The sequence below is a fragment of the Patiria miniata genome, unplaced genomic scaffold (genome assembly GCF_015706575.1).
Source record: "Patiria miniata isolate m_02_andy unplaced genomic scaffold, ASM1570657v1 HiC_scaffold_8, whole genome shotgun sequence".
In the NCBI taxonomy this organism is placed as follows: domain Eukaryota; kingdom Metazoa; phylum Echinodermata; class Asteroidea; order Valvatida; family Asterinidae; genus Patiria; species Patiria miniata.
Window position 1 is genome coordinate 10,736,281 of NW_024037075.1, and position 17,178 is coordinate 10,753,458.

Below are 17,178 nucleotides of genomic sequence, written 5' to 3' on the forward strand. Positions count from 1 at the left end.
AAACAAAAGGCCAGTTTGCAGATGCTTTTAACCGACCCATTCCTGTAGACAGCTTTCCGCAACTCGACTTCTTTTTGTTCATCGATCCTTTCAACTCACTGTGCCGTGTTTCCACTTGACTAGCTTCGCTATGCCCACGAAGGCCTGTACCGATACGCGATGTGGTCATTGTTTCACACGGAGGTGAGCTGATAGTCTCAAGAGTTGAAGCTTCTTCATATAGGAACACAAACCTACAGCGCTTGTGCAGTTGGTCTCGGTTAGATTTTAAAAAGTGGCAGAGGCAAAATGGCCGAGGATCAGATCGACGGACATTTTCTTAGTACAAAAAAGTTGACAATTCCCGACGTCTCGCCGACCAAATCCATCACGCCGTCTTGTGATTCGCGGTTTCTTAAGGTTGGTTTGTGCATGTCAGCCACTAATGATATCTCCTTTGTGGTACTTCGCTATAATATTTACCGGCCAAAGTAAAATCTGGGTTAAGCATTACCACTGTTTGAAACCAAAACTTACAGATGTAGCTATGGTAAGTTATGGTGTGTAAATGTAAAATGAGGCATCATGTACGTGCAACCATCACCGTTATCATTAAAACTTTCCACAACTTGAGACGAAAATTGACTGCCTTGGTCGTCCTCGTGAAGCTGTAATGATTAACGTGGCGTCCTTAATTATGTATACACTGTAAGTGTAACGTGTAACAGACAAGAAAAAATAGTGTTGTTGTCTATTTCATTTTTTTTTGAAATCCTTTCGAATATTGTGTTTGTTTCCTCCTTGAAATCGGCATGCAGTTTGTCAAAGAGAATGACATCAGTGGGGTCAGACGGCTGTTTGCTGAAGGCGAAATCAATGACTTGACCGAGTGTGATGAGCTTGGGCGGTCAGCGTTGACTATTGCCATTGATTGCGATTATCTTGGTGAGTGGTTGGGACAAAATGAGAAGGCCTAATCTGACGACATTTTCATTATGCAGGTCTAAACTCCATCAGTAACGATCTGGCATTTTGAAACGTGGTTTGGGCAGGCGCGGTTCTACGGGGGGGCTAGGGGGGGGGGGGCTGTAGCCCCCCAAAAATTTTGTCTAGCCCCCCAAAATAAATTCCGTAAAAACAAAAATTGCATTAGCAAAAAGAAGGATTGTGATGTACATGTGAACGGTCTCCCCCTAAGAAGAAATAGCCGTGACAAGGGTGCATTAGTAGTGCAAGGGCGGATCCAGGAGGGGGGGGGCCAAAGGGGGCCATCGCCCCCCCCCCCCCCAAAAAAAAACGAAACCAATTTTTTTTTTTTTTTTATGTGACATCGCAATAAAGGCAGGCAATGAGTACACCACCATCTTTTCCTCAAAAACAATTAGTTAAAGTGGTCAGAAATTGCCTCAGATCACACCACAGAGCATCTAGAATCCAAAAATTGTTCGGGGCCCTTAAGCGGGCCCCGAACCCCACGCCGTAATTTTTTGGACCCAATTTTTTTGGGGGGACCAAAAGTTTTTTGGCCCCCCACAAAAAAATTGTGTTCTGGATCCGCCCTTGCTATAGTGTGAATGATTTTAGGATTTTATTGGCGCTCCCCGTTGAAAATATGGCATGAGCCCCCCCCCCCCCCCCCCCCACTACCACCTATTGATTTTCGGAGGCCTAAGTGTCTGGGAAACATTTCAGCACGCCTCCCTGAAAAAAATTCTGGATCCACCGTGCTAGCCCCCCCCCCCAACATATTGGTTCTAGAACCGCGCCTGGGTTTGGGGTGTTTGAAAAATACGATCCCTTAATATGCATATAAAGTTCACATTGTAACCGAGGTAACAATCAGGCATTTTAAATATTTCGCAACATACACATGACATTAGCTTTTCCAGTCACGTTTGAAATTGGTGTATAAAAAACTATATTTCCGCTTGTCGAAAATCTGTGGATTCAGCCCATTCTCAGTAATGAAACTAGTCAGTAGAGTATGGAATAGCAAAGTGCATGCAAACAGTTTTTTCTTGTTTTATTGAATGGGTATGTATTTTTTTCTTTAATCAGAAATGCTGCAATGTTTGCTGGAATCTGATCTGGATCCAGGGGATGCGTTATACTACGCCATAGAAACCCACAGCATTCAGGGAGTGCAGACGCTGTGTCGTCAACTAAAAGAAACGGTACTAAAATTATTCAAACTAGCACCCATGGCTGCCTGATAGTAATGACCCATAACCACCTGTTATAGTGGCATAGATAAACTAAAACAAAGTTTGTTTACAAACTTCTCTTTGACGACTGCTGATGCACTCTAAAAACGGATTGGTTGAATAAACTACCAATCTAATTGGTTGACCCCATATTGGTTGTTCTTAACCAATATATTGGTTAACTAGTGACCAATACATTGGTTGTCCACCAACTAATCACATTGGTTGAGCAATAAACCAATCCTTTAACCAATACATTGGTCAAAAGTAACCAATGTGTTGGTTGCTCAGCAACCAATTACATTGGTTGAGCAATAAACCAATCCTTTAACCAATACATTGGTCAATAGTGACCAATATATTGGTTGCTTGGCAACCAATCACATTGGTTAACCAATAAACCAATCCTTTAACCAATACATTGGTCAATAGCGACCAATATATTGGTTGCTCGGCAACCAATCACATTGGTTGAGCAGTAAACCAATCCTTTAACCAATACATTGGTCAATAGCGACCAATATGTTGGTTGCTCGGCAACCAATCACATTGGTTGAGCAATAAACCAATCCTTTAACCAATATGTTGCTGCTCGGCGGCCACCAATGACATTGGTTGAGTAACGAATCAATGCTTATTGGTCACAAATAGGTTAGTTTTCAAGCAGCCAATCACATTGGGCCAGCAATGAACCAATCTTCAATGGTTGACATTGGAATAATGACCAATAGGAAGCCACCAATCACATTGGTTCAGCAATGAAGTAATCCTGAAGTTTTCATTTCAGACATGAACAATCCTTATCGAGATTAACCAATATATTGGTCAACTTGTGTCCAGTTAGGATGGTTTTCCGGTAACCAATCACATTGGTTGATTCAACCTTATCAACCAATCCATATTGCATGGTTGCTAGCGGTTGGACCAAATCTACTATTTTTGGGTGTGAGATATCCAGTGTTCCAGCTTCTCACAGGAATTCCAAAGAGAAATAGAAAATAAATGTGTAAAAAAATCTTTGTCAATAATAAGAGATTTGATTGCAAAAAAGGAATTGAAATTCCAATCCTGTTTGTCAAAGATGTCAAACATTTAATTTACTGCATTTACAATAGAATGACCCTCAATAAAAGTGGAATGTCCCCTAGCCACGCATGCGATTTCAAACTGCTACTCGATCCTTGCTCCATGCTTCGACAATCCGCTGCTTGCTTGTCTCTCTGTTTCAGGTAAGAAATTGTCTTTTATCTTGGCAAAATTTGCTGGTTTATGTACTTTGATGAAAGCTATAGACTATTTTGTTCAATGTCTTTAAAGACTGTTTTAGGGGGCTTGAAGAAATCTAGTATTTTTTACAGTTTTACTGCCAGTTGTTCACAGCATTGTTTAACTCTTTCACTGTGTGAACATTACGTATGCTATGGTCACTAAAATTCACCATATTCTGGTTTTGGAGTGTGGAATTATTTCTTGATTTTTCTTTGGAATTGTATGTTATTTTGCTTAAATAACTCTAATTTCCGAGAGTGTATTATATGTATTTTTTTTCTAGTGGTTTTGTTTACAAATTATTTGTGTTTAGTTCGAATTCAGTTGTTTTGAGTTCAGATTTTCTGACTTTAGTTACGAACACTACAGATTGTGTAATGGCCGCCCAACCAGGCCTCGTGGCCCAAGCCCTGGGTGGACATTCCAGAGACATATGGTTGGGTAATTAAGTAGCCAGACTAGCCTGGGCTCTGACTGTGGTCAATCTACGTCCCTGTTGTTCTATCCAACGACATGTATAGAGGCAAGTGCTAGGCAACTGGGGAGACTGGATCTTTTGTTGGGGAAGTTGGAATTATACATGTACTTTTCCAGTGTTAAGAAAATCTGATGTCAGTTTTCCTTAACAAGTCTTGGTTTTGTGGGAAGGGTTGGGCCAGAAACAACCCATGTATTTGTTTACTGATACATATGTAATCTTCACTGCATATTTTTTTCTTAGCGTTGTTTGTATATTTCATTATTGTGTATCTCAGATTGATGAGGACTTCCGGCTTCTCTTCAAGGAGCAGGCAATTTCAACGCAAAGTGGGAGATGGTGGCACCAAAGTTTTTGAAACAAAAACAGCTAGACCGTTGCGATGACACAGCTGTGCGCCTTGTAGCAGCTCTAGCTGAATCTTGTTCCTGGTCAAGACGATGATGAAGAGGATGCTGACTACTACCCAGCCCTGGGTTAGTTTTGCCCTCTTTATTCAGCTGACCTTTGTTGGCATAATAAATTTTGTGAACATTATAGGGGTGGTTCAATATTTTAAAGAATTGTTGCACTTGCAGTCCACCGTGCACCTACTGTACGTGACCACCCTAGGGTCATTGATAGCCATGGGATAGCCTGGTCAGAGTGGCCATTACACTGGTCGTGTAGGTTGTATACAAGACTGGAACTTCTCTTGTCAGATGGGCCCCTTGAGAGGGACTACAGCAGTATACCTGCTGGACATCGCTTGAAGGAAATTTGGCATTTCTTTTTGGATATGACCACCTTCTAGTGCTGTAATATTAAGCATTTATCTATGCACTCCGCTTTATTATTCCATGATTGCTTCTTTGCAGAGGACATACATGTAGCTGCAACACAGTGCTTGTCAAACTGCCGATGCTACACAAGAACAGTGTCTACTGCGAAGGTGAAAAGTGGAAGCCAAGCATACGGCCACAAGGTATGCATGGTACCATTGGAGATAACTTTGTTTTATGAGGTTTTGGAAAGAATGCATGCGACATGTTAAATGCCGCCAGGTAACATGGACAGGGTAACCAATAACACACATCAATCTGCATGGAACTAAATACTTGCGGTACTTTATCTGAAAGGAAAAGAGAACCTTAATTTAATATAGTTAATTCTTTGCAATTTGGTATTGATTTGTTGCTTCTACATGATATTTTTCGTATGTGAAGCTTGCTGACTGAAAACTTGCACCTACTACATGTATTTCAACAGTTATGAGTTTCAAATTTGATAATATTATGAACCTTGCTTTTCAGTGTGGAACAGACCTTGCCAGCTTTACCCAGAGGAGGGACAAGGATTCGAGGAATGCACTGAGAGGGGAGTAACTCTCAAGACATACCAGTGCACCATTTCTTCAGTTCGTTAATGAGGTGACAGTAGCAAAGTTGTTTTGAGATAAGCATTTATGGTTTTAAAGTTTTTAAATAACATATTTAAGGTTTTCTGAAAATTTGGGAAGTTCATTTTTCTCATTAAAGTGATGCCAAAAAATATATTTTGTGAAAAGTGACGCAATAACATTTGGAAAGCAACTTAACTTTTTTCAATAGCTTGTACTTATCTAGTAAATAATTAAGTTGCTCCCTTTCGAGATGAATCAAAACAATTTATACTAAGTTTTTAAAAATCTACTTTCAAGATTAGGCAATACATGTAGTTAATGAGATTTATAATGAATTACAAGACAATGCAGCAAGTCTATCTGCCAAATTGTCAATTTGAAGAAATCAAATGCTGAACTTAAAGTACAAATCTTAAATATCATCGAACTTCCATACTAAAAGTTAAATTTTACATAATCCAAGGAAGAGGGTGACTAAAATATAATATCCACTTATTAAGCATGTTTCATGCATGGCCAGGTCGTTTGGTTTTTGTTTGTCTTTTGTTTAAAACACAGCACCAATTCAATCTGCAACAGCAGTGATGCTCTAGATGCTTGCATCCGTTTTAAATTCAAAATTGTAATCCTGTTCCTTGATATTAAATTCTCACTCCAATTCAGAGAGCAATGATATTTCATCTTAAATATGAATCAATTCAACTCGTAAACTCTCAACTTTATTATAATTCAGAATGTGAATCTAGTCGCTGTGTCTATTGTAAATGTACGTACTGATATTCTTTGAAATAAAACCTACATGCAGAGAATAAATCCCAGCAATTTTGTTGGTTTATTAAATGTTTTTGTTTTGTAAACAAATTAAACCACTTGGCAACTTTAACCAATAAGATTGGTAACTCCAAACAATGTAATTGGTCAAACTTAACCAATAATAGTGGTCATTCCAAACAATGTAATTGGTCAAACTTAACCAATAGTATTGATCATTCCAACCAATACAATTGGTTATCTTTAACTAATAAGATTGGTTATTCCAACCAATATAATTGGTTATCTTTAACAATATGTTGGTTGTTTTGACCAATATGTGATGGTTAGTATTCTAACCAATGTCGGTTGGTTGGAAAATTAACCAATCAAGACTGGTTATGGATTGGTTGAAAAGGTAACCAATCTTGATTGGTTAAATAAACAACCAAGACATGTTGGTTAGTATTCTGACCAGTATAAATTGGTTAAAAAGCAAACCATTTCGGATTGGTTATTTTAACCAATAGATTGGTTGGACACATATCTACCAACCACATTGGTTGAATTTGACCAATATATTGGTTATTTCAACCAATCTGTTTTTAGAGTGTGATGCGGATTTAATGGTATATAATATAGTGGAGGAATAGTTGCAGGGGAAAAAAAAAAGGCTTACACCAGTTTAACAGTGTGCTACTAATTTACCCTTTTGAGGTCTCATTGCATTCCAATTTGCATTTAATCTTGCATCATTAATTAAAGATAAGGTCTTTGTCTTTGATTACAGAGAAGAGAGGACATTCTGAACCGCTTTCCAGTGACTCCGAGTTGGCCCTCAACATGCAAGCCATTGATACTGGCAGCAAGGCAGGATAACTATCACATTGTAAAGGTATAAAAGAGATGAGACATCCTCTATCAACTTCTTCCCCTCCATAAAATGTTGGACTGTAGACGGTACACAATCGTTCATACTTGGTCAATTCATTATAACTTGATTCCAGCCCGATGTGATATACAAATGTACCTGCGTTGCCACATGCACGATGCGCAAAGCTGATCAGTGGATGTTATTACCATCAGCTATAGCCATCCGTGACCATTGTCTCTGCATGTACAATCTCGACCACAACTCAAACCGGCTCACAAAACCATGAAAGAACCTGACTACACACCAAATCACGATGCCGTGTATCAGTCCAAATCCTCGCCAAAAATACAAGAACCTGTATCAATTTACGTCTCCTTATTTTGGATACAGACTTTAATCCAGCACGGAGCCCAGATACCACCCTTTAGGGATCTGAACCCACACGTAGCCGATGACAGCTATGCTGAGTTCCTTGCGTTGCTCCACTGGTATGAGGCAGTCAGCAGTGAATCTTACATCTTACTGACCTCACTTGACCCCTGGAGACCATCTTCCACCTAGGCAAATCCCTGGAGAAACTGGAGGACAAATTGCAGGTGACCAATTGCATGATGTTGCAAAGCAAAATATTGATTAGAAACTTCAGTTCTAGGCGAGGACAGGTCTTGCCTAGGTAGTCGGTAGCACAATTTCCAAATTACCCTTTGTTTTTGGCACTTCTCTTAGGTTCCTAGATTTAAGCAAGGCTGTGACCGCATCGAAGCTAATCTAGCAGCCCTGAGCACCAAGCTACTTAGCCTGGCAAGAGACAACAAGGAGGTGGCGTTGTTACTGAATGGTGGAGACGACGAAGAGGCAGGGAAACCCAGGCTACCACGCAGACTGCGACAAGCCTTTGACATCGACTTCAAAGAAGTAAGATTTAGTTGAGGATCCTTGAACTTGAATATAGGAATATATTAACACATGTCCGTAGAACATTCAGTCATTACATCTGCAAGATTTGCAGCTTTTATGTCATTATATATTATACACAGTACTGTACCTCAAGATTAGATGTAATTAAAGATGACTTCCTTTCTTAACACTGAACATCCGTTTTCAATGGTATTACACTTTGCAGTTTGTTAGTCACCCAAGCAGTCAGGACTACATGATATCCCAATGGAGAGTTCCATCTCTGCATTTTTTACGTCGCGCCATGTCATCTGAAATCTTGTGTGACCTCATCTACCTCCTGTTCATGTTACTCTTCCCCGTGACATGCATCTTGTACATTATCCTTCCAGTGGAGGAATTACGTATTTTCCAGCGACCGTGAGTAATATATTGGAGTTGCTTTATTTTAAAATAATCAAAATATCGTAGAGAAACATCTTAACTATGTGATATGTTCTTTAGAAAGATATGAGTTGAATGTGAACAAAGTACAAATTGAAAATACCTTCAAATGTCAAAACACGGTAGAATGAGCAGACTTTGACTGTGGGTGTGATTGTGAAAATTACCAAAGCAGTTCAACTCGAGATCACCAAAATTAATAGCTACGTTTTGTTTCCATGTCTTTATTTCTATAATTTTTTTGAGGTTTTCTGTGTGTGTGTGTGTGTGTGTGTGTAAATTTAACAGCAACGGTTTCAGACCGTTCCATGCGATTCATCTTATGTTTTATTTCTTCTTCTTTTTGTCTTTGGCGAAAGACTGGTGAGGTTTCTGCTTCATCTAGCATCAAAGTTATATTTTCTACTTCTGCTCATCCTGTCCACAATGAGACCGAGAGTACTGGTCGTCAGCAGTGGACAGTCAATGAGCGAGAATCTCACCGCCGACCAGAGGATCAGACTCTACATGAACTACAAAGCCAGGCCATGGGATGTATTTACTATTCTCATAATTATGTGGATTGTAGGTATGTACAGTACTTATTTTTGTTGTTACATTTATTTCCAGTGCAATTATTCTGATAACTTATTGACGTTTTCAGTAGTCGTTTCAAGACAATAACTTCGACACTGCAGGCCAGATTCATATACATGTACCACCGATAGAGGGAGCTATTGGTGAGACTGATGATGGATATTCTTGATTTCAGGAATGTCAGTTTGAGATTGCAAACCATCCATTTACTTTTCCTTTGGCTTCATAGGAATGACATATCGAGCTGTTAAGGAGGTTTGGCACCACAGCCTGAAGCGATACCTCATTAACAACAAGTGGAACATTCTCGACTTGTTACAACTCGTTCTGTACTGGACATTCATCATCATGAGCGTTGTGTCATATGTGCAGGTAATTTCAAGTTGGTCGTTGGAGAGTACACGCACATTAGAAAGTATTGCACAAGATCTTAGGAAGGTTTTTATTAACGATATATTACATAACTTTTAGAGAGAAAAACTTAAAACCGAAAAAAATAAAGCAATTTTAGTTATCAGATAGTGAAATAATAATTTACGTTTACAGCCGTCAACAACAATTATGTCCGTGCACTTAACAGCCTCATGATATGTTAGTATATTTAATTAATGACGCGTACTTTTTGAATTTTCAAAATCATGGATTTAAATTTCACGAGGTTTGAGTTTTTTTTGATGAATGATTTCGATTTTGTTTCTGAAGGCTTGGCAGACAACACAAACGTGGGGGCTTGCAAATGACGTCACCGACATACCAGAAACAAGAAACGAAAGGTACGTTCAATTTAATCATCGTCCTGATTAGCAGATATTGTTTTCTTTGCTTGGGACTTGGGCTTTTGGCGCCAAATCACCCCTTTCATTTGTTCCTCAATTTTTTTTGTATCGCGATGGTTTAGTCCTAACCATCACCGCGGCGACTTAAATGATGGTAATCTCTGCAGTTCTCGAAAATGGCAACATACTAGGCTTAAGATTTCATAGCATGCTTGATCCTATTATCTACTTACAATCAAGTAGGATATTTCATATTTTGGGAGTTTCATTTTGAATGATTGCAAATTGTGTCAATTACCTTTAAGGTTAATGCCGTGTTCTTTTCTACTTCATATACAGACAGGTCCCATCGACACCAATACCTACCCAGCCTGATGAGCAACAGTTCTTAGTTAACATGCCACAGACAACAGGTATGGAATTAGAATGGGGGATAGAGAAACTTATCAAATAACAAGTCAGGTGTGTTTACAAACACAAATGCCCCGCAACCGTGACTGTTCCCATGACATAACACCACTCTTTTAACATTACCTTACATGAACCTTGGTCACATGGAACATTCATTGACAGCATTAGTGTATTCTGTAGGTTTTATATGAATTAATCCCTAATCCCTATAATCTCAGAATAAATACAAGATTTCTATTGTTTTAGCCACTGTGAACTTGACCCTTGACCTTTTGGCCCCAAATTCAATAGGCTTCTTAGGATTACCAAGAACAATCCACAAACCGAATTTGAAGTTCATATGTTAAGTATTTCTCAAGTTATCGTGCTGACAAAATTTCTATTGTTTTAGCCACTGTGAACTTGACACTTGACCTTTTGGCCTCAAATACAATAGGCTTCTTAGGATTGCCAAGAACAATCCACTAACCAAATTTGAAGTTCACATGTAAAGTATTTCTCAAGTTATTGCGCTGACAAGATTTCTATTGTTTTAGCCACTGTGAACTTGACCTTTGGCCTATTGGCCCCAAATGCAAAAGGCTTCTTAGGATTGCCAAAAACAATCCACAAACCAAATTTGAAGTTCACATGTAAAGTATTTCTCAAGTTATTGCGCTGACAAGATTTCTATTGTTTTAGCCACTGTGAACTTGACCTTTGGCCTATTGGCCCCAAATGCAAAAGGCTTCTTAGAATTGCCAAAAACAATCCACAAACCAAATTTGAAGTTCACATGTAAAGTATTTCTCAAGTTATCGCGCTGACAAGATTTCTATTGTTTTAGCCACTGTGAACTTGAACTTTGGCCTTTTGGCCCCAAATGCGAAAGGCTTCTTAGGATTGCCAAAAACAATCCACACACCAAATTTGAAGTTCACATGTAAAGTATTTCTCAAGTTATCGCGCTGACAAGATTTCTATTGTTTTAGCCACTGTGAACTTGACCTTTGGCCTTTTGGCCCCAAATGCGAAAGGCTTCTTAGGATTACCAAGAACAATCCACAAACCAAATTTGAAGTTCATATGTTAAGTATTTCTCAAGTTATCGCGCTGACAAGATTTGTCCGGACACACACACCCACACACCCACCCACCCACACACACACCCACACACCCACCCACCCACCCACCCACCCACCCACCCACCCACCCACCCACGGAAGGACAAGGCGGAAACAGTATGCCCCTTCGGCTTCGCCGCGGGGCATAAAAATAAGAAATATAACAATGGCAGAGGTGGAATCTATTTCTGAACCAATATATTATCCTAGTGAAAACATTAAACCAAGCACCAGCAAAACATCGTATAGTCAATTAACTGATCACTTTGTGTTATAGCTTAAAATATTTTTTGTACCTTGATTTTTTGACAGGTTTTCCCCCAGATGCCGCCGACTCCTTTGAAGATTTTGATCCACAAGTTTTCCATCAGGAAGGTAAACAAACTGTGACGTCAGGCTCTTTCTACATCGTGTGAAGTTTATTACATGCACGTGAAAATTAACAAATCAGTAATTGCTTTTGTTTTCTTTCACGTTCAATGTCCTCTTTTACTATTTATTTTTCTCAAGGCTGGGACGTCAACGCGCCACTGGTACCGCCTTTATTGGGAGGTAACTTTCAGCTCTGAGATTTTTTTGTGAGATCCTGTATTCCAGGAACACCGCTTTAGTTTTGCATGTTATTAGTTGATGGTTTGCTACCTTTGCCATTTTTGCTGAAAACTACCTGCAGTATACGAGGGCATGAAACAAATTGTCAGTGTGTTGCATGCTATTGCATTAATCATGGAATGATCGAGAATAAAAAAATCATCATGTCCCCCCCAAAAAAAAAAAAAAAAAAAAATGAGCACGGCAATTTTCCTCTTCACACAGAGCCCGATACATGCGAGTGTAACAGTTTGATAAAATGAAAGAAGTGCAAGGTTGAGACCCCTTAACACACGTCTGTTATCATTAACATTCTATGACATCATTTTGACAGGAGGCCCGCCAGATCGTGCAAGCATCCGTGATGATGTCATACTTGGCAACTATGAAAACGAGAGTCGCTATGACTGGCATGTCTTCGATCCCCTCCTCGTCGCCGAATCTGCCTTTGCCTTGGCCAACGTCTTGACCTACCTTCATCTTGTTCATAGCCTGGTGATCCTGGAGAGTCTGGGACCGCTACTGATCTCCTACAAGAGCATGGTGGCGGATGTCACCAAAGTGGCCGTCATCTTTATCTTTCTTGTCATCTCCTTCTCTCTCGGCCTGACTCAGTTGTATCGGACCTTTGAGAGATTGGATCTGCAGACATGCATGAGCATCAACGACAAGTCAGAATGCCCCGACATGCCGTTTCTCTCGTGAGTTAACACATTGTGGTTATCTTCCTCTCTATCTAAAGTAGAAAAACAATACAATTATATATTTTTTACAAACATTTGTTAAGGCCTAATGCTTGACTTATAATCAAAAATAATTAATCTTGTAATTGTCTTTGTAAAAGTTGGTTTAAAAAGGGATACATTCGAAACAGATGACCACGGAAGAATTAAAGGAAACCGATTCTTGTTTAACTAGCCCTATTTTAACAATAGTTCCTTGCCTGATGGAAAGGTCGTCCATCGGTATATTAATTTTTCAGCTCATCTGCAAACTTCTTGATCAATAGGCCAATGTAGATCATATGTTTTTAAGGGTTTTAAGCAATTGTTCTCAATCTTCAAAGGTTCTCTACCTCCATGGAATCGCTGCTGTGGTCGTTGTTCAACCTGATCGACCAAAGCAATTTGGCGGTAGACGAAGACCTGTACCTGACTGAATATGTCGGCAAACTCATGTACTTGACGTTCATGGTGGTGGCAGTGCTGGTGCTGCTAAACGCCCTCATCGCTATGATGAGCAACACATACACAAGGGTTGAGGTACGCTATCTGTTTTCTACCTTTAGAGGGCTCACGAGGTTAACCACATACGTACACCGCAGCCCACTGATTTCTATACCGCAACAACAGGGTCCAAAACCTGGACACAATAATGGTTTCCGTGAGCATCACATGCAATCAGTGTGTGTTTTTGTCATTGTGAGGCCATTTTGTCTCCAAATTAGTGATGCCAATAACCCAATTCGTTACTCCCTCCGCATGAAAAATGTGTATATAAAAGTTGCATTTGAAAGTTGAGAAAAAAAACTATTTTCTTGTGTGTAATTTCAGGATAATTCAGAAGTGGAGTGGAAGTTTGCACGCGCCAAGCTAATGGCGGAATACATGACACCTAGCGTCACTCTGCCACCTCCTTTCAACCTCGTTCCATCTTGCAAATCAATTCTCAGAGTCATTTGTTGCCTCTACCGGAAGTGTTGTAATCGTCAGGTGAGATTGGACTAACATTTCGTCACCTCAAGGTTCCATTTACATGCCTTTCCATTTAATAGTTATCCCACATGCGTAGATAATTGAGGAAAGTGTTACCTCATATGTTAAGTGGTTCTATTGACCATTATCATGTTGCGGCCATTTTGATTTATTCCCATTCAAGCCAACGTAACCAAAGCGAGGCTGGAAGGAAAAATAGTCTAGTTCCTTTTTGCACAAAACTATCATTCGGTACTGTTATTAGACACAGGGAACATGACTGAAATGAAGGCAGCATGATAAAAGTCTATAGGTAAGGTTTTTACACAATGTATATATATATATAATACTGATCAGGCGCTTAAATCTCTATCATTTAAAAAACATAAAGCAACTTTATTACCAGAATGGCTTTTTCTATTTTTAATGGTAGCTTGATCGTGGACACCGGACTTCTAATGACAACAATGGAACATATGAGGTGAGTGCATGTGTAGTTTATTCGTAAGCAACACAACGGCTAGAATGCAATCACAAAATAGGCAAATTCGTGAATTTAACCCCAATAATTTTAATATTTTTTTCACACACGTTATATAAGAGATTAGGGTTAAAGGATAAAGTCCATTTCACACGTTTGAATATCATTAATCGGTACATCGGACAGGTGTACTTCAACTCGATCGGTTATCAGAGTCGAGTACTTCTGTCAGTACTCGTATTCGAAATCAAATATCGAAGAACTCGATTCCAATACACAGTGCGCGTACTCGAAAAGTACTTGACCTCGAAATTGTAAATTCGAACTCGAGTATCGAAGGAGCACTGAACACTTCGACTGAGATGTTTTTATAAAAGAAGTTTGCACAGTTATTACGGGTTTACAATTGTTAAGTCTTTCTGGTTTTTTTAACTTGCTCAGCTGGAGACGAAAAAGCCATCTTACTCAGGCATTTATACTGACTACCAGGTGAGTGGCAATGTTATTTTAGAATTTCAGAGACGTTGATATTTGACAATTAGCTTTGATGTTTATTCGGATTGCAAAATATTGTATATAAAGCTTGCATAAATATGTAAACCGTTAAGATGGCTAATGTGTTCCAAACAATCGATTAAATTCATAACATACAAATGTCGTGTGAACTAATCATAACATATTTGCAACAATAAAAACAGAATGTTCTCTGGGAAGAATTGTTGTGGCATCGATTGACCACAAACACCGTCCTTGTGCAAACAGAGAAGATCCATAAAGAAACAATTTTGTTCAAATATAATTTAAGCTCACCACAACATACGGAAACCAAATCAAAACGTTATATCGCAAAATGATTTGACGCCTTCTACACTTAAATGACATCACACCAGATTCACCTAATAAGACAATTTTAATGCTATTTTTTATTGCTTACCGTGAAGGTGCTCAGCCGAGCGCTTGCCGAGCGATGCCACAGGGCATCGCAGATGGAAAAGGTGAAACAAAAACACAAGAGCAAAGCAAAGCAAGAAATGGCCGCTCTCAAGAAGACAGTGGAAAATATCAGGTAGGTAGTTAAAATGTTATTGAGTTTGTTTTACGGTCCGTAAAACAACAAAAGTCAGTGCACGATATTGCACATACATGTATCGGTTTCTGAACAAAGTTACACACAAAGAGGTTCAAATTGTTAGAGTGAATCTTGTTTTAACTTTTTTAATTCGCAGTGATGAAATGCGACAGTTACAACTGCAAATGCAAAAGTTCATGTACAGTAAGTAGCCACAGCCATAAGAAGATGACAAGAGCCGCTCGGAGTCGTTTCCTAGAAAAGACAAATGATTATGTAAATAAAGGTAATTTGAGAATTTGTGTAATTTTTTTCTAGCTTTTTGGTATAATTATTACATATGTTTGCATTGATAAATAATTGATTGTTCTAATTTATTATGGCTATTACTAATTTCTATATTCAGTACAATTTGTACGATCCAAAAAAATATGAGCAGTAAAGACCCAAAATGTAGCAGTTGTCGTTTTGAGTTGTGAATAAATAATTTTAAAAAAGGAAACTAAAATGTGTAATGGGATGAAAATTGAAATATCTGTAAAAATCGATTCATTTTAAGTCAGACTTTACTAATGTCAAAAATTTCATTTAAAAATGTCAAAAGGATGACATTAAAAAGACTGTACAATTCAAAGCTTGAATTTTTCACAATAAGTAAAAGGTGATTTGGCAAAGTTTTTAAAAAAAAAAACTCACAACTTTAATCAGGCGTTAACGTTAAGTAATGAGTTTCTATTTCAAAAGTATATACTATATATTGTTTACTTGACAAGAAAGTCAAACATTTGCCGTTCAGAGAAACGTTTTCGTTTGAAGGTCTCTAAAAGTTAAAGTTTATGAAAAAAAAGGTACGGTTTCAGAATGTTTTTTCTAGCTTTTTGGTACAATTGCATATGTCTGCATTGATAAATAATTGATTGCCCTCATTTATTATGTTACTTATAATATGCAGTAATGACCCAAAATGTAGCAGTTGTCGTTTTGAGCCGTTAATAAAAAGATATAAAATGATAATTAGATGAAAGTCGAAATATCTTTAAAAATTGATTCATTTTAGTAAGACTGTATTAAAATTGTCCTAAGGATGACCAAAAACCCTGTATAAATATAATTCAAAACTTGAATTGTTTTCATACTGAGTAAAACGTGTTTTGGAATTTTTGTTGTGTGCTTTTTGTAAAGTCAGTTGTTGTTAAAAAAAATATACAAACTTGAATTGTGCGTTTTCTTTAACGATTTTCTATTTCTACATTTGTCTGTACGTATGTTTGCCTACTCGCCCCAAAAAGGCCAAGATTTTGCAGTGCAGAGAGTGCAGGGAAATGTATTCGTTTTAAGGTCTCAACAATTAAACAAGTTTGTCTATAAAGAAATCTGTTAATTGAATGTAAATGGAAATAATGTTATTAAGTTTCAAACTGCAAATTGAGCAAGTTGCGATGGTAACCCAATTTGTAAATACGGAGTTCTTGTAACGAACAAGATATAAAGGAGTTAGATGTCTTGACATGCGTAAACAAATTGTACTTCAAGAAATGTTGTAAATCGAGGTTCGATCAATTAAACGTTAGTTGCTGATAAATGATTCAATTTATTGAAATGACTTTTACATTGTGTCCGCGAGTGTTTTAAAAGGAAATAGAAAGGAATAATACAATAAACTACTAGATAACGTGCAAAAATATGGTAAACAAGGTCGACAAGGTAACACAAAAACTAGACTGAGCTGACATTTTATCCTCTGGCACAATTTTAGGGTTGCCATAAGGAAGGTTTAAACGACAATAATGGGCCGATCTTTATATAAAAAAACCATTACGATAGGATATAAGAAGCACCTGGCAATCAGGAAAAATCAATGGAAGGAACTTGAGATTGGATTGTTAATGGCGAAATTGGCTCCGAAATGTATGCATTCAGCTGCTAGGCAATCGATTGGCCATGACGTGAGCGTTCACGTATACAATATGCTCGCTACACCAATTTCGCAGCTTCTTGGTAATTGTTCAATCGGGCAGACTGAATAAAGTGACACACTTCTTAGATGATTTTATGCACGTACACAGGTAGGCTTTACGTTTTGAGGTGTATGCGATCAAAACACCAGGACTTTCGTGTCATCCATCTTGGACTAGTTTCCTGACGTCTGAACTTTGAATATGCGGCACATCTTTTAACAAATGCGAATTGAATACATCAGC

General features: G+C 38.4%; 1 protein-coding gene and 1 long non-coding RNA gene across 4 annotated transcripts; both read left to right on the forward strand.

The window, feature by feature from the left end:
- The first annotated feature begins 41 nt into the window (after positions 1–41).
- Positions 42–16,580, forward strand: LOC119719595 (short transient receptor potential channel 5-like). Of its 3 annotated transcripts, none has more exons than XM_038189074.1 (19): positions 43–399; positions 798–924; positions 2,038–2,153; positions 6,852–6,956; positions 7,662–7,850; positions 8,059–8,252; positions 8,636–8,844; positions 9,082–9,224; positions 9,555–9,625; positions 9,968–10,041; positions 11,455–11,517; positions 11,653–11,694; positions 12,068–12,434; positions 12,800–12,995; positions 13,287–13,445; positions 13,861–13,908; positions 14,350–14,397; positions 14,850–14,974; positions 15,135–16,580. In XM_038189074.1, the coding sequence occupies exons 1-19, from the start codon at positions 289–291 to the stop codon at positions 15,187–15,189; spliced, it is 2,442 nt and encodes an 813-aa protein (XP_038045002.1). In that variant the 5' UTR covers positions 43–288; the 3' UTR covers positions 15,190–16,580. The 3 variants fall into 3 exon arrangements, with proteins under 3 accessions (XP_038045003.1, XP_038045002.1, XP_038045004.1); XM_038189076.1 differs by having other exon boundaries at positions 43–183; XM_038189075.1 differs by lacking the exon at positions 11,653–11,694 and having other exon boundaries at positions 42–399.
- Positions 2,981–6,267, forward strand: LOC119719596. The gene is made up of 4 exons (XR_005269988.1): positions 2,981–3,412; positions 4,208–4,406; positions 4,788–4,894; positions 5,223–6,267. It is a non-coding gene; the product is annotated as an uncharacterized LOC119719596 (long non-coding RNA).
- Positions 16,581–17,178: the final 598 nt, after the last annotated feature.

Bases quoted from the DNA above. Each gene is read 5' to 3' on its own strand.
- LOC119719595 (XM_038189074.1), top strand. From the start codon at position 289: ATGGCCGAGGATCAGATCGACGGACATTTTCTTAGTACAAAAAAGTTG. The intron at 8,253-8,635 runs GTGAGTAATATA...CTTTGGCGAAAG, and splicing joins TTACGTATTTTCCAGCGACC to ACTGGTGAGGTTTCTGCTTC. The intron at 11,695-12,067 runs GTAACTTTCAGC...TCATTTTGACAG, and splicing joins GGTACCGCCTTTATTGGGAG to GAGGCCCGCCAGATCGTGCA.